This window comes from Vulpes vulpes, chromosome 9, assembly GCF_048418805.1.
Source record: "Vulpes vulpes isolate BD-2025 chromosome 9, VulVul3, whole genome shotgun sequence".
In the NCBI taxonomy this organism is placed as follows: Eukaryota; Metazoa; Chordata; class Mammalia; order Carnivora; family Canidae; genus Vulpes; species Vulpes vulpes.
The window spans coordinates 47,274,311-47,300,197 of NC_132788.1; the positions used below are offsets into that span (position 1 = coordinate 47,274,311).

General features: G+C 33.2%; 1 protein-coding gene across 15 annotated transcripts in view; it reads left to right on the plus strand.

The window, feature by feature from the left end:
* NBEA (neurobeachin) overlaps window positions 1-25,887 on the plus strand; it is a 662,404-nt gene that overhangs the window by 208,399 nt on the left and 428,118 nt on the right. For 13 of the 15 annotated variants that reach the window (XM_072719992.1, XM_072719993.1, XM_072720000.1 and 10 more), the window contains 3 exons: window positions 4,268-4,436; window positions 5,859-5,954; window positions 23,448-23,886. In XM_072719992.1, the coding sequence (XP_072576093.1) occupies window positions 4,268-4,436; window positions 5,859-5,954; window positions 23,448-23,886 (704 nt within the window). The remainder of the gene's footprint in view (window positions 1-4,267; window positions 4,437-5,858; window positions 5,955-23,447; window positions 23,887-25,887) is intronic. The other 2 variants (XM_072720002.1, XM_072720006.1) reach the window with 1 other exon arrangement.

Sequence of the window (25,887 nt, forward strand, 5' to 3'; positions counted from 1 at the left end):
TCTTACAAATATTGATGCCCTGTGACCCGGTGGTTTTACCTAGAAGTTATGTGACTTCATGTACTCATCAAAGATGCCTACAAGAAAATGGGCAACATTACAAATATCTAACAGAGTTTCAGCTTAATGGACCACAGTATGTTCATTCAGTGGGATAGTGTACAGCCATATAAAGTCATATTTTTGAGGGAAATTTAGTGACATAGAAAAGTGATCATGATATATTTTAAGGTAAAGCAACAGTACACAAATATTTATATTACATAAGTACTGCATTTTTATGTGAGTGTATGTACATGTACATGTGCACCTTCAAAAAAAATCATAAAAAACATACTAAGTGTTACTAATGATTATCTCTAGGTAAACAGTCTTTTATACTTTTTTATGTTTTCAGATGTTCTGTAAAAAAAACATTTTTCTTTGCAATTAATAAATAATAAAATAATTTTTAATATGGAGATAAAATGCACTATACTATAAAAACCATGATTTAACAGTCTTACAATAATCTGGACTCTAATCCAGACTTGAGAAAAAAAAATACTAACAGATTAATCATTTAAAAATGAGACTTGAAATTCATCCTGAAAAAATGTGGTATGGAAAGAATGTTTTTTAAATGAAGAATGATTAAAACACGGAGCATACCTCATCTCCAAGAAGCACAGACAGACATAACATAGAATGGGTTTATGTTAATTAAGTCTAACATTGTATTTAAATTGTTAGGAAATTCTGCATTAGGTTTTTATGGTAGATTAGGATAATTTTTTCTAAGACCCCTAGACGTTAAATATGTTGGATAACCCAGCAGTGGTGGTGCCTAGCTTTGTTCCTGAAGGATGGGAATTTAGTGTTCCCAGATGTACCTTCCAAACATCATTAAAGTAACAAAACTTGTGTTTGTTGAGTTTATAATGCGTTTCAGACACTTAATGTATATTATCATAAACTTCCATTTTAGGGTAAGAGAAATTTGAGATTCAGAAACATTAAGATTATCCAGGTAGCACGAATTGGTCAGAACCCTAAAGAGCTCCCCAAAGCATTCTTTTTCTTTTTCTTTTTTCTTTCTTTCTTTTCTTTTTTTTTTTTTTTTTAACATTTTGTTTATCCATGAGAGGCAGAGAGAGAGAGAGGCAGAGACACAGGCAGGGGGAGAAGCAGGCTCCATGCAGAGAGCCCAATGCGGGGCTCAATCCAGGGTCTCCAGGATCATGCCCTGGGCTGAAGGTGGTGCTAAACCGCTGAGTCACCCGCTGCCCGCATTCTATTTCATCATCATATTTCATAGATTGTAAGGCACACTTTTTTTTTTCACTTTTATTTATCTGGGTTTTTTTTAGTTTTTATTTAAATTTCAGTTTGTATACAGTGTAACATTAGTTTTAGGTGTACAGTATAGTGATTCATCACTTCCATACATCAGCTGGTGCTCATCACAAAAGGTGCATTCCTCTTGGAAGTATTTGGCAGTTGATATATTTTAAAGTCAATTGTAGATATCATGCCAAGAATTTTACTTGACTTTTGAAATTTTTGTGAATCAGTAATTATTTTTAGTTGCCTTAATTTCACAAATAAATGAAACCAAAAATTAAGTTTTTAAGGAAAAGTATATGTACATTATACATATATGCATATAATATGTAATATATATATTCATATCTTCTTTATTTTCTATTATGAAGACATTGCTGATTTAAATTCACATGAACTGTTTAAATCTCTGCAAAGCATTGTGTGACAAAATTTGCTATGTGGTAAGAATAAAAAAAATTGAAGGGTGCCTGGGTGGCTCAGTGGTTGAGCATCTGCCGTCAGTTCAGGATGTGATCCTGGGGTCCCTGGATTGAGTCCCACATCAGGCTTTCTGTGGGGAGTCCGCTTCTCCTTCTGCCTATGTCTCTGCCTCTCTCTCTCTGTCTCTCATGAATAAATAAATAAAATCTTAAAAAATTAAAAAAATTAAACTTTAAAAATGAACATTGTTTTCAGTGTTCCCCAGTAAACTAAAATGTGAAAGCAGATTCATTATGCTTCTATATTAGGTTCCTTCTATATGAAATTATATAAACTGAAGTGATTTTAATCCTTGAAAGTTGAATTTAAAAGTTTTTTTAACATCCTGGTTGAAGCATTAAAGTTTTTAAAGGATTTCAGAATTAATTATATTATTATCGATTCAAAATTGAATAGTGGAGGAACTCATATCTTAAGTAGATGGGGGAAACATAAGAGTTTCTCTTCATAATAATAAAATATGTAGGCAAGACAAATTAATTTGTATACAAATTTAGTTCTCCAGCTGTTTAGCCTCTATGTATATTGTGCTTCATTTTTAAAGACAGAACTAGGAATAAGCAGTACAACTGGTTTGCTGATCTGGATTTGAAAAGAAAAGGCAACTGTTTTCATGCCATATGTACCAGAGATTTTAGCTTGGCTAGGACAACACTTCACAGTATCTGTTGTTTGCAACTCTGCAACTTTGTAGTTGACATAGGTTCATTCCACACATGCTTTTTAATTGCCTGGCACTGAGTTTCCAGTGGTGGAAATATAAGTGTTACAGAATATTACAGCTTGAGCTGTGTTTGAATTCATTCCTGGCCAATATCTTTGTTGATATGATTGCACTTCATTTTCCTTTATAATAACTTTATTTGATTTTTTCCTTCTCCATGTATTTATTCCATCAGCATTATAATTCAGAGTATGCATTACAAACACTTTATAAGAAACTATATTTCTAGAAAAGCTATCACCCTCAGAGTATGAAATACTAAATTTATGATATTTCAGAATAGATTTGGTTTATTTCAGTAGTTTTCTGTATTAGCTGTACTAATTCCATTTGATAGTATCAAATTATTTGTAAATATCTCGTTTGCTCTCTTTTCTGACAAATGCACATAAATACTAAATCTTGTCTACGTTGTGCTTAAATGAAGTAAAAAATAGGTGCCTTTAATGAAGTTGCTAGACTTTGATTCATGTTTGCTTTCCTTATTCATATCATAGTATTTTTTATCTGTTATTTGTGGGCCACAATAATTACTTGCAGTTTCCTATGAAGTGTTACTTTTACCTAGCTTAGAAAAAGGGCTTTATAAACCATTTACATTTAATTCCTTCAAGTATGGTCTAATGTGAAAGTGGTATTGGAGGTTATAAGTTTGCTTCCTTATCAGTTTTTTCCCTATAATATAGTTATTTAGGCTTTCAAGGTTACATGCAGCTCTTTATATTTTACAAAACATAATTACAGAGTTATCTTTTCTACTACAGTCTGCTTTTTTAAAAAATTTACTTTTTAGAGAAGGGAGGCATGGGGGGAAGGGCAAAGGGAGAGAGAGAGAATCTAAAACCAACTTCCCTATGAGAGCAGAGCCTGATGTGGGGCTCCATGACCTGAGCCAAAATTAAGAATCAAAATTGAGAGTCAGACGGTCAACCAGCTGAGCCACCAAGGCACCCTTGTAGTATGCTTTTTGAAAACTATTCTTTCTATATCCTACCTTCACCAGTTGTTTTCATACCTTTTACCAATTTGTTGCACTGGAAAAGCTCCCATATTGTCATTGAGCTTTTGAAATTCAGAGCCTCAATATTGGCAGTATTTTAGAGGTCATTTTTCGAGTGTAGAATAGTGGGACTGCTACTCATTTTTAACTATTTATGTAGTCACAGATTGTATTAGTTTTTCTTAAGCTGCAATATCACACTTCTAGCTCATACTGAGCTAATATAAAGTTCACATTTTCTTTCCTTCATTGTTTATGTTTCCCCTATTTTGTACTCATATAGTCTCTGAGTTAGTAATATGTTAGAATTGTAATGTAGCTCAATTATAGTTTTATTCTATTAATTTTTTGGTTATAACATTTGGAACTATTGATTTTTATGCAGATATTATTCTTTCAGCCTTTTGCTGTCTGTATATTTTATAAATATACATACTCTTGTTATGGAAGAATTGAACAGTAATGGTGAAAAAGACAAAGAATAAAATTTTGTGGCATATTCAGCAAAATTTTAACATTCTCATTTTTTAAATTAAATTTCAGCCTATAACTTAGGTGATATATTCTTAGAGCTTTGTATTTATACTTAAATGATACTAATTAAATAACATGTATACTGAGAAGTTTTAATTAAAGTTAAATGCCATATTTTGCCTCCATAAAAAAATAAAATAGTTTCTTGTACCCCGATAACTTTAAAAATTTGAATGTCAGAACTGCCTTTTCATTTTATACAGGATGATAGCAAGCAGGCACAATTCTTAGCTCTAGCTGTTGTTTACTTCATTTCGGTTCTGATGGTTTCCAAGTATCGTGACATATTAGAACCCCAGCGAGAGACAGCAAGAACTGGAAGCCAACCAGGTAGAAACATCAGACAAGAAATAAATTCACCAACAAGTACAGGTACTATTTTTTTTTAATTATTTGAATTCTTATCATCATTTATCTCCTCTTTATTTCATTTTTACATCCAGTTTTAAACTAATCCTACTCATAATCACCTCACATATTTATAAGTAGGTGGTATATAAATACCAATTTAATATTCCTCAATTCCACAAAAATGTGTGAATTTCTATGATATTTGCTATATTCTCTTTTTATCAGCACAGTTTTGGTTTTAATGTTCCATCTGTTAATACAAATCATTTACTATTTAATATGCAAATAACTTGTGTTTTAAATGTTTATTTTTTAAATTTTATGAACATGAAAGTAGAAGATTCTTAGAGAGTAGTTCAAAACCAAGAATAAGCCTAAATATAAATCTTTAGAGCCAAGTTCAAAGATAGTTTCTTTCTTGCTGGCTTATTCTCTTTCTCCTTGCTGTGTATAATTATTTAAATATCTAAATATTCTGTCAGAGATTCAAATAAACAAACATACATTCTAAACTTTATACTAAAGTTGCTTCAACTAAACTCAGAGACATACAGACAACAATGAACCATCTTGGATCATATTTTTTTATCTTATTTAGAGAAGAATCTCATGTTGTGGGAGTTCTTGCATCATCAGCTTTGCCTACTTCGCTTGAAAATGATAAACACATTTTCTGGCAACTAATATTTTAACATCATGGGATGCTTTCTGTCAGTTGCATTTCCTGCCATGTGTTTATATCAAGGTTATTTCTTGGTTGTTTGCAATGTATCCTTGGTAACCTAGTGGTTATTTCATGTACCAATGGATTAATCTGTAGTTGAAATTGTCTTACCTAAATAAATGCATATGATATATAAATAAAATGGACATTTAAAAAAGTGAGTAGAAATTAATGGTCAAATCTCTGTATCTTGTTTTCCCTGAGCATATCATATCTCCTTTACCTTGCTGTTGTGGAAATGTGAATTATGTTTTAGATATAATACTTTATTGTTGCATGAACACATAAACATGATATTATTTCTTTGTAGTATACTTTTAACTTTATTCTTCAAACTAAACATTATCCTACCATTCCAGTTTGTCTTTTGACCATTTAAAACACTAAGACTCTGTTATGTTAATCAAATCTTTCTTCATTTTAAATGCATTCATGTCAGCTTTAGATGTATAAAACAAGAAATATTTTAGTCAGCCTTCCAGTTCTGATTTTGTGTGTATGTGTGTCTTTCTATATGTTGCTAAAATTACTCTATTTAACAGGTGTATGATTTTTCCTTTCTCTTAATACATAACCTCTTTCCTTCCTCCAGAGATGAGTCTTTATTGCTAGTAGTATTTGCATGTTGCAGTAATATAGAGTTGTCATGGATCTCCAGTGGACCATGTTGCAGGTTGTTACATGCTGGCTCAAATTTGATTCCATGATTTTCTCTACAGTTGTGGTCATACCATCTATCCCTCATCCAAGTTTGAACCATGGATTCCTTGCCAAGTTAATTCCTGAGCAGAGCTTTGCCCACTCATTTTACAAAGGTAATATTGACCTCATCTCCTGACCTGTTTGGGTATTTGTATTTCATTAATTGTTATACAATAAATATCCATAATGTAATTGTTTATAAACAAGTATATACCTCAGGTTTCATGGAGATATGTTGTTTTTATATTTGGCTGTTCAGAGCAAAATATAGTTTTTATATTTGTACTTAATTATATTTCTTTAAGTATCATTTGCAAATTTAAGAATATTTAATTATATATATAAGAATATTCAGTGATAGCATTCGCTAGAGATTGCAGAAGAGTCACACCTTAGTAGCAGAACTAAATCAGCAAAAGCTACTCTAGACTCACAAGAAAAAAAAGCTTAAAAACAAGTCTTGAAAACATCAAATTGATCTGTAGATCACTTAATTTACTGTCAGAGCAAAGTTCTACCTCTTTTTAAAGGAATACAAAAAAATTCTTCACCAAACAACATAAAATTCAATGTTATGCATTCAATAAAAATTATTAAATATGTAAAGAAGCAGGAAAATGTGATATATAAACAAGGGGGAAAATCATTCAGTAGAAACAGACTCAGAAAGGGTATAGATAGCAGTATCAGCAGATAACATTTAAATGGCTTTTGTAAGTACCTTGAAGGTATTTTTCAGTTTAAAAGAAATAGTGAATGTAATGAGGGAAAAAAATGGAAGATTTTTTTAAAGGAGCCAGAAAAAATAAAATAGCTGATATGATGTCTCTGGGTAAAGGTAACATGGGACTTCTCTCTGCAGAACAGGATTATAGTGGGCCGAATTCTGTACTTCCCCCTCGCCTGCCCCGCCCCAGATTTTCCTGGGTGTATACCCTGGATGAGTCCTGGGACAATGAATAGCATAGATTTTGATCCAGTGACTGTGTTGTATTTCATAGCACAATTGCTTTTAAGAGAAAGTGATGATCCATATAGTCCGGACCCAATTACATAAGCCTGATAAAGGCAGAGAAGTTTTCTCTGGCTTGATTACAGAAAAGGAAGCCAGAGAGACAGAGTGTGAAAGTGACTTGACTAGAAGAAAGTCCTTTATTGCTGAGATGAAGGTGACAGGAGTTCAAAGATCTGAGATCAACTTGTAGGAACTTGAGATCACTACCTGGCTGACAGTCAGCAAGCAAGTGGGGGACATTAGCCTGCAACAACAAACAACTGAATTCTGCCAATAACTTGAGTGAGTTTAAAGAGAACCCTAAGCTCCAGATGATACCATAGTTCAGTGTTTTCCGTATATTGGCTAATGATATGGAAGACTAACTTATAGAACAAATAAAGCAGTGAAATCCTTTTTTTTTTTTTTTTGCGACTTGATGAATGCACAGACTTTTTTAAAAAAACAAATGTGCAACCTTTGAACATCATGATGAAATAAAGGAAAAATCCTTTCTTTTCAGCTTTATTGCTTACTAACATCCAGCTGTGAACTAAGAAGTTAGATTAAAAGTCTGGAGTTTGTTTTGTGTAAAAGATGTTCCAAAGGTTTAGCCGTCGTGGCGGGAAAATATTGTAGAATAGTTACCCAGATCAAGGAGCCTATGTCAGACTATCAATGCACTGCTTTCTTTATCAAGGATATTTTCTTGTGAAAACAATATCAGCTGAACTGCACAGTGTTCTTAGTGGCTAATAAAGTTTTGAATTACTTTAAGACTGATGTGGTGAATTTGCTATTTTCTTTACTATGTGATAATATGTAAGCTGATCATAAGTCCTTGTTACTGTATGCTATGGTACATTGCAAAGAAAAGTCCTGTTGATGATGTTGGAACTAGAAAGTCAACTCTTGGTGTTTTTACAGGATAAGAAACCAATTTGATTCCACTCTTTAAGGACTAGTAGAACTGGCTTCTTTGTCAGACATGTAAAATATCTTTAATGAATTAAGTACTTAAAAATGGGGAATGATTGCAACATGTTTTTTTTTGAGTTAGCAAAAGCGATCAAAGGACAAAAAGAATCTTGGAAGTTTATGGTATCTGTGACATTTTTCGTTCCTTAATTATTATTTAATATCATTATCAAGAGAGTATCTGGATTTTTAAGGATGATTGGTTTTGCTTACTGTTGAAAATTTATCTCCTGACATTTTATGCATTTGATAGAATGTTTTGTGTTTAATTTTCTACCAAAAGAAGATTCATACATAAAAGATTCATGGAACTGGAATCCATTGCTTTCATTGAAATATAATTTATATTTGATTATAACAATATAAGTTCCTGGAGCTGGGCGTTGATGAGCATTGAGAGTACATTTTGAAGATAAAGCATTTCTAGTTTCATTTTGGATAAAGCTTTACAATGAATATTCTGAGTTCTCTGATTTTCATTTTATTAACATACTTCTGTGATACTGCTTTCTTTCTTTTTTTTTTAGTTAAAGATTTTTATTTATTTATTCATGAGAGAGAGAGAGAGAGAGTGTCAGAGACATAGGCAGAGGGAGAAGCAGGCTCCAAGCAGGGAGCCAGATGTGGGACTCAATCCCGGGACTTGAGGATCATGCCCTGAGCTGAAGGCAGATGTTTAACCGCTGAGCCACCCAGGCGTCCCGACACTGCTTTCTCTACTCCGCATGATATTAAAATAAAACAAAAGTAGGTTAACTATATGTTATTCCCATGAGTGACATTATTGCCAGTTCAACTTGGATTAGATAAGTTAATAAGCAAAAAGCTGCCACTGTCATATTATCAACTTTAAATATTTATATTACCAGTGTTGATATAAAACATTTATATACGCATCTCATTTGGAGAATCACTCTTTTGCTTAAACTCTTTGTTTGTTTGTGATATGTAATGGGAAAAAGTCACAATATAACAACATTTGTATATATTGGTCACCTGTACACACACTTTCAGTGAACAACATGAACAGTTTTATAATTATTTTCTTTTTCCCATTGTTATCTTTATTCTGGTTAAATTGAATTTTATTTTTTGTTTATGGAGTCAAATAATAAAAACAGCTCTGCTTTTATTTTGTGTACTTAATTTTTAAAATTATTTTTAATTCATTTTCAGAATGTCAATCAGTGACAGATTGAAAAAAAGGTAAATTTTCACAATTAATTTGAGAAGCGCTGATTTGGACTACTCTTCAACTTCACACTTCACTTTTTTCTTTCAGCTCATTATTGATAATATGGATTTGGCTAAGGTAAAATCAAGGCTTTGACAACACTGTGTGGATTTCTGGAAACTCTTGAGGAGAATCCATTTTCCTTGCCTTTCAGCTTCTAGAGACCACCATATCCCTTGGCTTATGGCATTCTTCCTCTTTCCTCCATCTTTATAACCTGGAACAATGCATCTTTCAGACTGTTCTTCTGTATTTACATTCTCCTCTGAGCACAGCTAGGAAAGGTTTCTTTCCTCTAAGGACTTCTTAGATTGAGCCCACCTGGATAATCCAGGATAGTCTTCCTTTGGCAAAACCCTCCCACTTGATGTCCTTCTTGCTAAAGTAAGGTATCAGGCATATGTTATGAGAGTTAGGACATGGATATTTTTAAAGAAAGTGTTCATAATTTGATCTGCTATAAGTATCATAATCTGGCTTACAATTTTACAAGAGTATTTTGGGTATAATGAGGGAATAGATTAAAGGGGGCATTAAGGAAACCTGGATAAACCAGTTGGAAGCTATTGCTCTCTAGGTAAGTGATGCTATTGCATAGCACGAAGGTGTGGTGGTAGTAGAGATTGAAGAGGAAGAGAACTTAGACATAGTATGGAGGTAAAAGTGAAAGTATATGGTAACAGATTGGATGTGGGGCATAGGGTATGCCAGGTTTCCAAAGATAATGCCTGGCTATCTGTCTGAAGTTCTGAGATAGAATGGCCATTTATCAAAGCAAACAGTACTGGTAAGTCAGGTTAAAGAGAATGACCAAGACTTCCATTTTCAGTATGTTAATTTTTTTCTTTTCTTTTTACTATATGACTCCCTTTACCCATGTCTCCCTTGCTGCCCCAGCAACCACAACCTATTCCTTCTTTGTATCTATGAGCTTGATTCTTTTAAGATTCCACATATGATACCTATCTTGAGATCATATGATATTTATCTTTTTCTGACTTACTTCACTTACCATAATGCCCTTGAGGTCCATCTGTAGTGTCACAAATGACAGGATTTCATTCTTTTTAATGGCTGAATAATATTCCATTTTGTTTGTACACCACAGTTTCTTTAACCATTCATCCATTGATGGACACTTAGGTTGTTTCCATATCTTGCTGGTTGTAAATAATATTGCAATGAACATGGGAATGCATTCATCTTTTCCAGTTAGTGTTTTTGTTTTTTTCGGATAAATTCTCAGAAGTGGAATTGCTAGATCATATGGTGGTTCTATTTTTAATTTTTTGAGGAATTTCTGTACTGTTTTCCATAGTGGCTGTACCACTTTATATTCACACCAACAATGTACAAAGGGCTCTTTTCCCTTCACATCCTTACCAAGATGTTATTTCTTGTCTTTTTGATAATAGCCATTCTGACAGGTATGAAGTGATATCTCATTGTGGTTTTGATTTTCATTTTCCTGATGTTGAGCATTTTCTTATATATTTGGTGGCCATCTTTATGTCTTCTTCAGAAAAATGTCTATTCAGATCACCTGCCTTTTTAAAAAATGGATTTTCCTTTGCTTTTGAGTTATATTGAGTACCTTATATATATTTTTATATTAGTCCCTTATTGGATATATAATTTGCAAATACTGTCTCTCATTTAATAGGCTGCCTTTTCATTTTGTTGATGATTTCCTTGCTATGTAGAAACGATTTAGTTTGATAGTGTCTTATTTTGTCCTGCTTTGTTGCTTTTGCTTTTGGTATCAGATTAAAAAAAAAAAAAAAAAACATTGCCAATACCTACGTCAGGGAGTTTACCACGTATGTTTTCTTCTAGGAGTTTTACAGTTTCAGATCTTACATTCAAGTCTTTAATCTATTTTGAGTTAATGTTTGTGTATATTGTAACATAGTGGTCAAGTGTCATCCTTTTGGATGTGGCTGTCCAGTTTTCCCAACATCATTTATTGAAGGGACTATCCTATCTCCCTTGTGTATTTTTTAGTCCTTTGTTGTAAATTAACCATATAAGCATAAGTTTATTTAGGGGCTCTATATTCTGTTCCATTGATCAGTATGTTTGTTTTCATGCCAATTCCATACTCTTAGATTACTGTAGCTTTGTAATATAGTTTGAAATCAGGGAGCATGGAGCCTCCAGCTTTTTCATTCTTTCTCAACATTGCTGTAGTTCTTTGAGGTCTTTGTGGTTTTGTACAAATGTTAGGATTATTTATTTACTTCTGTGAAAAATGCCATTAGAATTTTCATAAGGATTGCATTGAATCTGTAGATTACTTTGGGTAGGGTGGGCATTTTGACTGATTCTTCTAATTTTTTAGCGTGGAGTATCTTCCATTTATTTGTTTCTTCATTATTTTCCATTAATGTTTTGCTCTCAATATACAGTTCTTTATGGTCTTGGTTAAATTAATTCTTAAGTATTTTATTCTTTTTGATGCAATTGTAAATGGGATTGTTTTCTTAAATTCTCTTTCTGATTGTGTATGATTAGTGTATAGGAATGCAACAGATTTCTAGATACTGATTTTGTATCCACAGCTAACTGAATTTTTTATCCTAACAGGTTTTTGTTGGAGTCTTTAAGGTTTAATATATATAATATGTCATCTGAGGATAGTGACAGTTTTTCTTCTTCCTTTACAATTTACATACCTTTTATTTCTTTTTCTTGCATATTTTTTCTCGCTAAGACTTCTAATACTGTGATGAATAAAAGTAGCTAGAGTAGGTATCCTTGTCGCGTTTGTGATCTTAGAGGAAAAGCTTTCAGCTTATTGCTACTGATGATGTTAGCTATGGATTGTCATATATGGCCTTTATTATGTTGAGGTCTCGGTACCCATTATGTTGAGAGTTTTTATAGTAAATTAGTGTTAAGTGGTGCCTGGATGGCTCCTTTGGTTAAGCACGTCTGCTTTGGGCTCAGGTCATGATCCCAGTGTCTCCCACTCCCTCTGCCCTTCCCCCCTCCACCCCCAGCTCCTGTTTGCTCGCTCGCTCTCTCTCTCTCTAATAAAAGCAATAAAATCTATCTTAAAATTCTGATGTTAAATTTTGTCAAATGCTTTCTTTGCATCTATTGAGGTTATCATACGATTTTTATACTTCTTTTTGTGAACGTGGTTTATCACATCAACTCATTTGCAGATGTGGAACTATCCTTGTATCCCTGGAATAAATCTCACTTGATCATGGTATATGATCCTTTTAATGTGTTGAATTTGCTTTGCTAATATTTTGTTGAGGATTCTTCCATCTATGTTTATTAGGGATATTGCCTATAATTTTCTTCTCTTGTGGCCTTCTTGTCTGGTTTTAATATCAGGGTAAATGCTGGCCTCAGTAAAATGAGTTTGGAAGAGCTCCCTCTTCTTTGATTTTTGGAAGAGTTTGAAAAGGTACTAATTCCCTAATGTTTAGTGAAGCCATCTGGTCCTAGACTTTTGTTTGTTGGTAGATTTTGATTACTGATTCAGTCTCTTACTAGTAATTAGTCTATTCAGGTTTTCTGTTTCTTTAGGATTCAGGCTTGTTAGATTGTATGTTCGAGGAATTTGTCTCATTTCTTCCAGATTGTCTAATTCATTGGCATAATATTATTTGTAGTAGTCTATGATCCTTTGTATTTCTTTGATATTAGTTGTAAGAGCCCTTCTTTCATTTGTGATTTTGAGTACTCTTTTTCCCTTGATGAATCTAGCTAAAGGTTTGTCAATTTTCTTTATCTTTTCAAAGAACCAGCTTTTTTTTTTTCCAGCTTTCAGTTCCATTTCTTCTCTTTGGTCTTTTTAGTCTCTGTTTATTTATTTCTACTCTAGTCATCATTATTTCCTTTTTTTTCTGCTGACTTTGGGCTTCATTTATTCTTCTTTTTCTACAGCTTTTTTTTTTTACACCTTGAGATATAAATTAGACTATTTGAGAATTTTCTTCTTTCTTGAGGTAAACATTTCTTTTTATGATCCTCCCACTTAGATCTGCTTTGGCTGCATCCCACAAATTTTGGTATGTTATATTTCTTTTTTAAAAAATTTTTTATTTAAAAAATTTTTTTGGTATGTTACATTTCCATTTTCTTTTGTCTCAAGGTATGTTTTTTCTTTTTTGATATCTTCTTTGACAAGTTGATGGTTTAGTAACATGTTACCTTCACGTATTTGTGAATTTTCTAGTTTTCGTTGTGTAGCTGATTTTTAGTTTCATAACATTGTGGTCAGAAAAGATGCTTGATACAATTTCAGTTTTCTAAAATTTATTAAGACTTGTTTTGTGGCATAATGTAATCTGGAGAATGTTCTGTGTGCACTTGGGAAGACTGTATTCTGTTTTTGTCTGCTTTTGGATGAAATGTTCTATATGTTATCTGTTATATCCAACTGGTCTAATGTAGTGTTTAAGCCTGATGTTTCTTTATTCTCTGTTTCTCCTATAGGTCTGTCAATATTTGCTTTATAAATTTAGGTGTTACTGTGATGGATAAATAAATATTTACAAATATTTTATCCTCTTGTTGAATTGACCCCTTTATCAACATGTAACTACCATCTTTGTTTGTTATTGCAGTCTTTGTTATAAAGTGTTTTTTTCCGATATAAGTATAGCTACTTCACCTTTCTTTTCGTATGGAATATCTTTTTCCATCCTGTCACTTTTATTCTCTGCATGTCCTTACATATGAAGTTAGTCTCTTGTAGGCAGCTTATAGATTGGTCCTTTTTTTTGTTTTTTTCAATCTGTTAAGCCATTCTATATCTTTTTATTGGAGAATTTAGTTTATACATGTATGTTATCCAGATTTTTATGGCTACTACCCAGGGAAAACCTCTTGACCACCTGGCTCTGAAGGCCAGAGGAGCTTGTATTTGTGGTGTTACAGGATTGTAATAATCTGTGTCACCCAGAAAGGAGTGTTCCAGTCCAATGTCCCATTTTTGCAACTGCTACCAGGGGACAACTATATATCACCTGACTCTGGCAATTCATGCTTATGAATCTAACAGGGCTGTAACCAATGGGGAAAGAGTTCTGAAACATTTCCCACCCACAGGGCACAACTAGAGGCAATAGACCCAGGAAATCTGTCTTTCTGGGAAGAAGGCTTATTAGCTAATCATCACGGCTACACCCTGAGGGGCAGGCTTCTAATTAAACATGCATCTAAAGGCTGACTTTATCAATCGGAGAAGGACAAACATTATATGGTCTCGTTCATTTGGGGAATATAAAAAATAGTGAAAGGGAATAAAGGGGAAAGGAGAAAAAATGAGTGGGAAATATCAGAAAGGGAGACAGAACATGAAAGACTCCTAACTCTGGAAAATGAACTAGGGACGGTGGAAGGGGAGGTGGGCGGGGGTGGGGGTTACTGGGTGGCGGGCACTGAGGTGGGCACTTGATGGGATGAGCACTGGGTGTTATTCTGTATGTTGACAAATTGAACACCAATAAAAAATAAATTTATTTAAAAAAATAAAGGCTGACTTTAATCATTTCCAGTGACCTTAGAAGACAGGCACCATATTTGGACACTCCCTCTGCTACACTCTAGAATTCCAGTGTCTCCCGGAGGGGAGCTTTACATGTCTCTGGTGCCCTGGTTTTTCTGTGCTCTGTTTTCTGCAGCTGCCACCCAGGGAATGCCCCTTGATCACCTGGCTCTTCTGGGTATGGGAGCTTTTATTCCTGGATCCTACAGGACTTTGCCAAGCTGAGTGACAGTCCTTGGCAGGCTGCCACTACCAGGGTACTACCCAAGACCGCAGACTGGGACACACCCTCTAGTCTTTTTTGTGAAAGTGGTCTCTCTGCTCGTCCTGAAACTTGGCCTTTGGCCCATATCTTATGGCCTGTGGAGTTGATCCCAAGGCATATAGCCTGTGGATGCCACCTTGGTGCTTTTCTTTTCCTTGCTTCAGGTTTTTGGTACCTCTCAATAAAGAGCATGTGCACTCCTCCCAGAACCCTTTTCTTTTTTTTTTTTTTTTTTTTGCATCTGCCACTGGGGACACTGCCATACCATCTGGCTTTTGTGGCCAGTGGGATTTACATTGTTGGTTCCATGGAACCATATATATTTTCATAATTTAAGGTGCTGCTGCCTCAGGGTCTGTCATCTAATTAATCTGAATCAGGATTCTTCCTTTAGGGATACTGGCACGTCTTAGCACATCATCAGTTACTGGGAGCTACTAAAACGTAGCGGGCTGCTTGGATAAGTGCAAAGGTTTGAGAGACAACAGCATTTGGGTTGAATGCAAGATTCATCTCCTATAGGAGTTTGCTCCTTTGAGCCTGGGAGAGGTGGTTATTTCATACAATGCATTAGAAACCAAGACATAGAGGCAAGCAAAATGAAGAAACAGAGGAATATGTTCCAAATGAAAGAAAAAAAAAACCCTCAGAAATAACATTAATGAAATATAGATAAGTAGTTTACCTGATAAAAAGTTAAATGGTCATTGAGATACTAATTGAACTGGGAAACAGAATGTGTGAGCATAGTGAGAACTTAGATGAGGAAAATAAGAAAGATACTAGTTAGAAGATACAGAGCTAAAAAAAAAAAAAAAAAAAAAACTTAAAAATTAGGGTGGTTCCAGAACAGACTAGATGAAGCAGAAGAAAGGATTAGTCAACTCAGAGACAAAATAATAGAACTCCTATAACCCAAGCTGCAAATATAAGAAAGAGTGAAGATAATTTGATGTTCTTATGGGACATCAAAACATACTAACATTTGCATTATAGGATTTCCAGAAGGAGAAGAGAGAAAGAAATTTTACATGAAGAAGGAATGGCTGAAAAATTCCCTAGCCTGGGGAAGGAAGTGTATCTAGATGTATTAATTTTGAGATGTCTGTGGAAGTCTTCTAAGTCTTTGAAAAGCTTAATCAAAGAAAGGAGAGTAGTGGTGATAGACTAACAAGTGTCTTAATCCTTACAGCCTACTTAAGATACACATTTTTCAAGCACAATCCCCGCAATTCTGAAAGCTAACTAATTTTTCCAAGATCACATGGAAAACTAGCAAGTTATGAAGCCAGAATTGGTACTTTGATCAATTTGATTGCATCACTATCATTTTTCAGTCATGACATATCCCTTCAAAAAAGGAGAAGAAACCAAAGCAGCTTAAGGGCTAGAAATATAAGGGGCTGTGGGGCTGAAAAGTTGTTCTCTTAGGATAGGAGATACTGGTCTGCAGATAGAGGGGCCAGAGCTAAGAAAGACAGGAGTTGATGAGTAGAGAGAATAACTGATAGATGGTTTGGCTCTATATTTTCTTACAGGATATGGTGACTGTGATGATGATAACAGTAAAATCAATAATGGCAGCAGTAGGTACAAAAACTTAGGTTACTTGATGCCAGGCACTATTTATAAATTATGTTCTTTAATCATCACAACTGTAATGTATAATGTGTACTTGATGTGTGTTCTGTTACTATGCCAGTTTTACAGGTAAAAGATTGAAACTGAGAACGCTTAAATGGCTCATTTGGTATCCCAAAGCTAATAAGAGGTAAATAAGTCTATACTGAAAATCAAAGAGTCTTCATTTCAAAGCCTGAACTCTTAACCTTGTATATAACATGCAAATTGTGGCCTATCTGATAGATGGTAATAGAATTATACTGTTACTTAGCTGTTTCTATTTTCCTGCAACTGAAGACAAGTTTTAGGCTTATATGTTGGCATTTTGTTATTAGTGCTAATGGTTGTCCCTATAACACTATGGAAGTGCTTGATGTATTTCAATGGGAAAGTGTTTTTTCTTTGAGAAGAAAAGAACTAAAGAGTACTACAACAAGATAGGGCTAATGAAGAGCAAAATATGTATATATGAATATTTTATAATTGATAGTTGATACTTTACTCAAAATGTACAAATTGGCATTGTAAACATCACTCAAAGAATTCTGAAAGAATAGAGTAAGGACCTCCAAAGAACTGCTCCTCCAAAAAGCAATAAGAATGCTAGCAAAAATTGTCAAAATTATCTTTTGCTCACATCTGGACAGTTGTCAAAGGCTTGCAACAATCCAGAGAGTGCTAATTCAAGAGAAACTGCAGAATCTTTTTAAGAATATCAGGCTGTTTGGTGATTTAACTTGCACTATTAGTATCCAGTTCTCCTCAGTTCTGTGGTATCCTTGAATGTCTGCATGCAGACAACTGTGGTAGCTGTGAAAACCAGCAGCCTAGCAGCACTGGAAGGAAGCCAGTTAAGTTTGGAAATTTCAGAAAGTCCACTGAGCACTGTCACTATCTGACCTGTCTGGAAGCTCCCTGGGAAAGCTTTGTTCACAGAGCTTGTCATTATTTAACCTGATCAGAACTTAACTTGATGAGAAGCCCTAGATGTTTTTTGAAATAATTAGCAGCAATTGATTTTTTTTTTTGCAGCAATTGATTTTTTAATATTGCAGCTCCCCGAGGTGGCAGTACCAGTTGGGGCAAATAAGAACCTTATCAAAAGCTTAAAAGGAAGACCTTCCAGGAGGGGCCTGGGAAGGCCCCAATCATTTACTTCTGGGTAACCTTGAAGGCTCTGTGCAAGCAAGAAATGAAGGTTAAGGCAGATTGTCAGAAGCATGCCCTACCACACACCCAGAGCCTCTGGCAAAGAGTGGAAGGTGTACTGGTACAAGATAATTAAGGCAGTCTCTGTCTAATCATTAGCTGATCATTGAGCTAACTGAACAGAAACTTCAATGACTGCAGGTGTTCTGGGGATATCAAAAAATATCAAATATCCAACAAAATTCTATAAAATTTTATAGTAGAATTGTATAGAATTTTTTTAAGAAAGTCAATAAACAGAGTAACAATGAGCCCTATAGGAAGAATCTGATTTCTAAAAGTCATACATTATCTGAAAATGTTTCAGTTTTCAACAAAAATTTTTTGACACTTCTAAAGAAACAGGAAAGTATAGCCAAGATAGAGGGGAAAAAAAACAGTCCATTGAAACTGCCCCTGAGGAAGCCCTGTTATTGGACTGACTAGAAAATCTTTTTAAACCAGTTATTGTGCAAATGCTCAAATAACTAAAGGAACACTTTTTTTTAAGGAACATTTTTCTAAAGAAAATATGAGGGTGCTATCTCACCAGAGAGATTATCAGTAAAAAAAATTATAGAAAAGAATTTAAAAAGAGATATGAAGTTGAAAATCATAATAACTAAAATAATTCATTAGAGGGGTTCAACAGAATATTTGAGTTGGCAGAAAAAAGATTCAGCATACTTGAAGGCAGGTCAATTGCTGTTATCTTAGGAATATTGTTCTGAGGAACAGAATGAGAAGAAGAAGGAAGAAAAGTGAAGAGCCACAAAGACCTGTGAGACACCATCAAGTGAACCAACATACAAATAATGGGAGCCTAAGAGAAAGGAGACAGAATTGGGAAGAAAGAATTTTTAAATAGTGGCCTGTGGGACGCCTAGGTGCCTCAGTGGTTAGGTGCATCTGCCTTTGGCTCAGGGCGTGATCCTGGAGTCCTGGGATCCAGTCCCCAGTCAGGCTCCCAGCATAGATCTGCTTCTCCCTCTGCCTCTCTCTCTGCCTCTCTCTCTCCCTCTCTCTCTCTTTCTCTCTGTCTCTCTGTCTCTCATGAATAAATAAAATAAAAGGAAACTGGCCTGAAAACTTTCCAAATTTAATGAAAATCATTAGTATTCACATCCCAAAAGCTAATCTACTCCAAGTAAGATAAAGAGATCGATATATTACAATCAATTAGAAGTACCTTTCTGGATCTTAGTTGTTTATTCTGAATTATAATTTTGTCTCTTACGAGCATATTCACTGGTAATATTAAATTCCTGACGTATTCTTATACGTTTAATGTAACAAAAAATAAATCATATATAAATAAATTGCAAAAAATTACTCAGTGCAGTGTTTGTTGTGTAAAATGAATAATAATGATTTCAAATCTTTTTATATATGGCAGCTTTTTTCTTCATTGGAATTCAGGTCAATTTTTGTGTAACTTGGCATTTTGGGATTTAACATAAAACATACAAGTTAGTTATATATCGGTTTTTATATTTTAAATTACTCTAATGTGATTTAGTTTGCTTAGTATTACTACTTGAGCAAATAACTAATGTAATTTTAGTGTTATACTAAGAAGAGGCTATATGTTCCATTTATGTCATTTCTTATTTAAATAGTTTGGAAAATAGCAATTTGAATAATTTGGTAAGTAAGACATTGAAACATTTTACACATAACTGTAATACAAGATTTTTTTGTTGTTTTTTGGTTTTTTTTTTTTTGTAATACAAGATATTTGGAGAAAAGTTTGTGATAAATGAGGTCCCCATATAGAAATCATGTTATTTGTTGAAGTTAACCCCACATTTTTCCTAAAAAGTATTTATTAGGTGAACTCATTAGGTTCGATGAAAATCAGTAAGAAAACGAGGCATCTGGCATGCAGCTGCCTAATTTCATAAGGTTAAGATCACTCAGGCCAGTCATGTTTCTGCTTTGTGTATTAACCTGGCCTCTTGGTACAGACACTGATCGAGGAAGAACAATTGAAAAATTACAATTCTGTTGTCACTGATACAACTGATGCAGCTGCGATCAGTTGTACTTTTTCTCTTGTTCATGCTTAACATCCTGTTGAAGTCCCTTAGGTTAAATCCTCAAAGTAGTTTAGTGTCCTAGAGAAGCAGTCTGGAAATATATGTTATCCAAACTCAAATTGATGCTATCAATGGAGTATATTATGTAAAAAATGTTAATGCATAATGGGAAATTAAGGTAGGCCTTTGAACTAATCTGTTTTTTACTTGCGAGTGCTATTATAAAATTTTCCATTGGTGTTTATTTTTATTTCTACATAATATCACAAAATATGCTTTATAATGCTTATTTATGTGAATAGCATTCTTACTGAAATATTAAAATTACTGCTTCATTTTTGAAATTGTTGGCTTATCAGTCACAGTAAAAATAATGTTAAAATTATATTACTGTGTAAAGATTTTGATGAGGCATTAGAAAGTATTCCAATATTCAGTTTTAATACCTTAATTGAATTTTAGACAGGTCAACATTTATTTGAGGTTAAAGTATCTGATTAGTGACTTATAGATTTTTATTGTTCTTTGAGAGTCAATTGAACAGAAAAGCAAAAAATTACATAGTTGGTGGAAAAATCTTTTTATATGGTACCTTGTGGACACTAAATCAAAGATACTAACTTCTTATATATTCTATTTGTAGCAAAATGCTTATATTTCAGGTCATATTACTTGAAAAGTTTACATCTTTATGTAGCTCTTAATGTAAAACATGCCATAAATAAAGATATTGAAACATCGCATTAGGATAAAGCCAAACTAGGCCAAATCTGTAGATCAGCCAAATTCAGACTAAGTGCTAGATGTGACTATATGCCTTTTTAGAATTAAATTCTGGAAGAAATTTTAGCCTATGCTGGTAACCATGTCACTGATTTGTTGTCAATGTTAGAGTCCTTCTTTTGTTTCTGCATTTACATTCTCTGTCCTATTGTCGTAGAGACTTTACTACTGCTGTTTAATTTTCTACTGATTTTCTGCCACAATTGTTTTTGCTCCCCAAATATATAATATATAGGTGCAAATATGTGTTGAATAAATTCAGTAGTTACCTCTAATAATAGCAATAAGTGCCTAATAGTTGTATTCTCATTCTTTATTCCTAGCTTATTACATCAACTTTTGAAGTATCAATTATCATCTCAGTTTGAATAATCTCAAAATACATGACTATATTTCTTTTTACTCAACAGCTATAAATCTTTCAGAGATTCTACACTCAATTGATTTCAAAATTCATTACATTTCTGAGCAGGGGTGCTGGAGTGGCTCATTTGGTTGAGTGTCCACCTCATGGTTTCAGCTCAGGTCATGATCTCAGAGTTGTGAGATAGAGCACCACGTAGAGCTCCTTGCTCAGCAGGGATTCTGCTTGATTGTCTCTCCCTCTGCCCCTCCCCCCACTCTCGCACATATGTATGCTGTCCCTTGAATATATGAATAAATCTTTTAAAAATACATCTTTTTTAAAAAAATTTACTTTAGAGAGTGTGAACGAGATGGGGGACAGAGGGAGAGAGGGAGGGAGAAAGGGAGAATCTCCAGCAGACTCCTCCCCCCTGAGTGTGAAGCCCTACGGGGAGCTCTGTCTCACAACCCTGAAATCAAGATCCAAGCCAAGATCAAGATCCAAGCCAAGATCAAGAGTTTGACGTTCAACTTACTTAGCCACCCAGGCACTCCCCTCACGCCGCAAAAAAAATATTTCTGAATAAACTTGTTAATCTTTTGCTTTCCTCCTCAGTTAGTGGCATGTCTCCATTCTTTTTCTTAAGATAGATATTCCAGATTGCTTCTCAGCTTCATTCTTTTCCTTCCTGCTTATTCCAAATGCTATTATTCTAAATCCTAATTTTCTTCACAAGGTTTTATTAAAAATGTGAAACTGTTACTTTACCTCTTATTTTTTCCTTCTCCAGTGATTTTCCAGGAGTATTATTAAAATTATCTGTCTTCTCAAAACTTTCATGCAGTTACCTAATTTTTAGTCTTGGAACAACAAAGAATAGGTCCTACCTTGTTTTTCATGTTTTTCATGTTGGTCATCCAGTGTTTGAATATTATTGTCATGTTCTACTGATTAATCTTTTCTTTCAATTCTGACATCCTTGAGAAAACAAATAAACCTATGTAATAAATATGTGGAAAACACTCAAGTCTGAGAGATGTACATTTTTAGCTAATTTAAGTTGTATATTAGGTTGAATAATATGAAGATGTTATATTTTTAAAGTAGTGTATGTATCTAATACAGTTTGAATCAAAAGAAAAGGAGAATCAAAAGAAATAAAAGGTATCTTTTTCTGAATCTTGGTAAAATTATTCTGAAATTTAGAAAAAATAAATTCACATGCTCAGTAAATTTGGATGTCATGACATTAACCTATAGTTAAGAAACTAGCAGAACTGTCTAGTAGAGTCTCAGAATTAAGCACTGTTGCTTAAGAAATCCCTTCGCATTATGATTCATCCTTTAGTATGTGTGTATAAATCTTTGAACTAATTATTATCCTACCCCAAAAATACTATCACCAAAACAATATTTCTATGTATTTTACTAGAGACTTCAACAAAGGTTTTGTGAGATGTCTTGCTGAAATCAAAATAGTCTATTCCCTGTTGGGCAGTCACCTGATTTCCTGTCCTAATAGTATTTCAAAACAAAGAAACAACCAAAATAACAAGAATCTAAGGGCAGTTTTATAGAACTTACAGATGTTCATTTTTAAAGAGAACTTAAAAATAAGTTAGTGTGCCCTTCTTGTTTTACAAAGGATAAACTTAAATATAAGTCAGAGTAATAGAAGTAGCTAACATTAACTAAGTATCTATCTTATATAAGACCTGAAAGTAATTTCCCTATAATATCTTATTTTTTTCTTCAACATGACTTTATTAAGAGCTATTATCCCTAATATACCTAGATTACATAAATTTTTTAAGGTTATCATTTAGAATTTGTTAACATTTTATTATATAGGGAACATCATCATGTTAACATTTGCATAATGAAATTTGATAGGCATTTAGCATTTGAATTTTTTAAAATTTAGTTGGTAATATTGTATGTATATTTTATACCTATATATAATATTTTATCTGCTTCAGTTTTCACAAATTGAAATTTATATTTATTCACAAAGAATAAATACTCCAAAATAATTATTCGTAAAGGCACGTATAGGCCAAATTCTCTAGGACATTATTTTTTATTAAAGTATTTATCTCTTTAAAATAATCATTTTGCATGTTTTTTGCTATTAACTTCAGAATTTTAGGTATGATATGTATGTGATTTTAAAGTAACATCTTTCACTAGTTTAAATATTTTAATTAGATATTATTTATTGATTATTGAAGTACCAAAAGTATAAAATGACTTCATATTGTTAAGGTAACATGAGAGAAGTATAACCATTTCTCTTGTATGATTGGTAGCTAACAATGAAAGAATAAAGGGGAACTTCACATAATAATTTTTATAAGCTGCTAAAAGAAATTGTTGTGGGTACAGTTTCTCCACATTTTTAAAGACATCAGTTTTGAAATGCCAGATGGCGTTTAAAAGAAACAAGGTTCTGCTGATGCTTTCTGAACAATGTACATGGATAGTATTTTATAATTCAGTTTTGTTGTTATGCACATCCATTTAGCAATTTTTTTTTGTTTCTCACAGGTCTTATTTTCTTTATTCTAATATGTGAGAATATTTTATTAATAAATACTAGATTTTCACTTGAGAAGCTTTTTGTTTAAACCAGTTTCTTTTATTACAGAAACACCTGCTACATTTCCAGACACTATAAAGGAAAAAGAAACACCCACCCCTGGTGAAGATATTCAGCTAGAAAGTTCCATTCCACATACAGATTCAGGAATTGGAGAGGAGCAAGTGGCTAGCATCCTGAATGGGGCAGAATTAGAGACGGGCACAGGCCCTGACGCCATGAGTGAACTGTTATCCACTTTGTCATCTGAAGTGAAAAAATCACAGGAAAGCTTAACTGAGAACCCCAGTGAACTGTTGAAACCAGCACCATCCATATCTAGTATTAGTCAAACCAAAGGCATCAATGTCAAGGAAATATTGAAAAGTCTTGTGGCTGCCCCAGTTGAAATTGCAGAATGTGGCCCTGAACCTATCCCATACCCAGATCCAGCATTGAAGAGAGAAGCGCAAGCTATTCTTCCTATGCAGTTTCATTCCTTTGACAGGTAGGTACTGAACTTATCATTCATAGTGCTCTAAACACAGAAGGAAAATTCGAGTTTATTTTAAAAATATTAAGAGGGTCTCAAAAACTTTATATTTAGTAATATAAATTCTTACTACAAAGAATATCAAAGTGATAGGTCAACCATGTTGGTCTCATAGTAGGACACTTAAAAAATACATCTCAAAAAAGGAGTTTCAATAGGAGATGCAGAACAGCACATTAAATTAGAAAGAGGGAAAGCCAGATTCTGATTGTAATTCATCATCAGTGACTACATTGAGGAAGTGATTTTATCTTTGGGAATCAGTTGTTTCATGGATAAAATGGGGGAGGGAATAGTCCATATCTCTTCAAGGTCTAGTCTGTTCTGAAATTCCTATATTATAATACTGAAAACTATAAAAATTGCCAGAGATTAAATAGCTTGCTTTAAGTAATAAATTCAAGTGTTCAGATTTAAGTGTTAAGTGCAAGTATGGAAAAAAATTTTAACATATACATTATCGTCTGAAAATATGCGTGGAATTTTCAGAATCAGTGTAAAGGCCATATTTTGAGGCATGTATTTGAAAGTATTGTTGAAAGGCATTTTAGATTTCTAAACTTTTTATAACATGGCCCATATATCTGCATTCAAATGTTAAATCTTACAAGGGGTTTTAGTTAAGAACAACTAATTTTTTTTCCTGTCCCACTATATACCATAAAAATGATAGTTTACAGAAGCAGGATAAAACATTATAGAACCCAAGAATTTGCTCATGTAATTTATCCTATTTAAAAACTTACGCAGCATTAGAAAAATATTGTAGGATAGTCATAATTACTAAAAATAGTACTTAATGTTGATATTGGGACTTCTCTTTTCATATTAACATATAAAATAATGTGTTTACCATCTGAATTAAATTATTATGATGTTGAAAACACTTCCTCCCATCCAAAATTTATATTGTGTGTGTGTGTGAGATGATTGGTAAACAATTGTTTTTTGTTTTAAAAAAGATCAAGCTAGGAATTCAAATGTTTCTTAAGCCAGAATGTCAAAAATCAACATATAGTCAAAATGTAATACCAATTCTGTATTACTTTTCCAAAATAGCTATACTGCTTTGTGCAAATTAGAGACAGTCATTTTTTAGTGTTTAGGGCTAGAGGTATGACAGTAAAGGCATTTTCAGTTAAGACAGGTTATCTTTTTTATATATAAATTAAACTTTACCTTTAAATATTTTAACTACTGTCCTTCAGATATTTCTTGAAAATTTATTGGGAAAACATAAGTAACATTCATCATCATATCAGATACAAAGACAGATACAAACAGTGTTGTCTACGCTGAACTTACAGAGTAGTAAATGGAGTTGAAATGTTTGCAAAAAACTGTCGTACAAGATAAAATGTGTTAAGTATCAAGATTTAAAAATACTAAAAAAAAATGGAGGGGCTATAAAATGTAGGAAAATATTTCCTTTTTTCAACGTTTGTGCTAACATTATGTTCATATAGTTTATTGGACGTTCCTTATACCATCTCAGATTGATGTCCTCTGCTTCATCTATTTGATTTATATTCCCAGGATATATGCGTATGTGTTTTTATGAGTGTATGTAAACATATGTATGTAAGTATCTGTAATTGTATAAGTCTACAAAAATGTTACAATAATTCAGTTTAGGTTCATAAAATTTTTGTGTTCCACTATTAAATTATATATTTAAATTTTGTTAACATAAACAATAACTACTGAGGATTATTGTGATTTGCATAAGAGAATCCAATAAAATAAAAATTAAGTTAAATATTTTTATTTTAATTTGGATTATTGTTAGAAAAATTTTTTCATTAAAACTTGAGAGCTATCACTTGAGTGCCAATATCCCAGCTACTCAGAATTTATTACACTTTGTGAATATTGCTTTAAAAAATAGAACTTTCAGAAAAATAGAACTTTCCACTTGTTTCCAGTAGCATTTGTGCAAAATGCAATGGAAGTGGA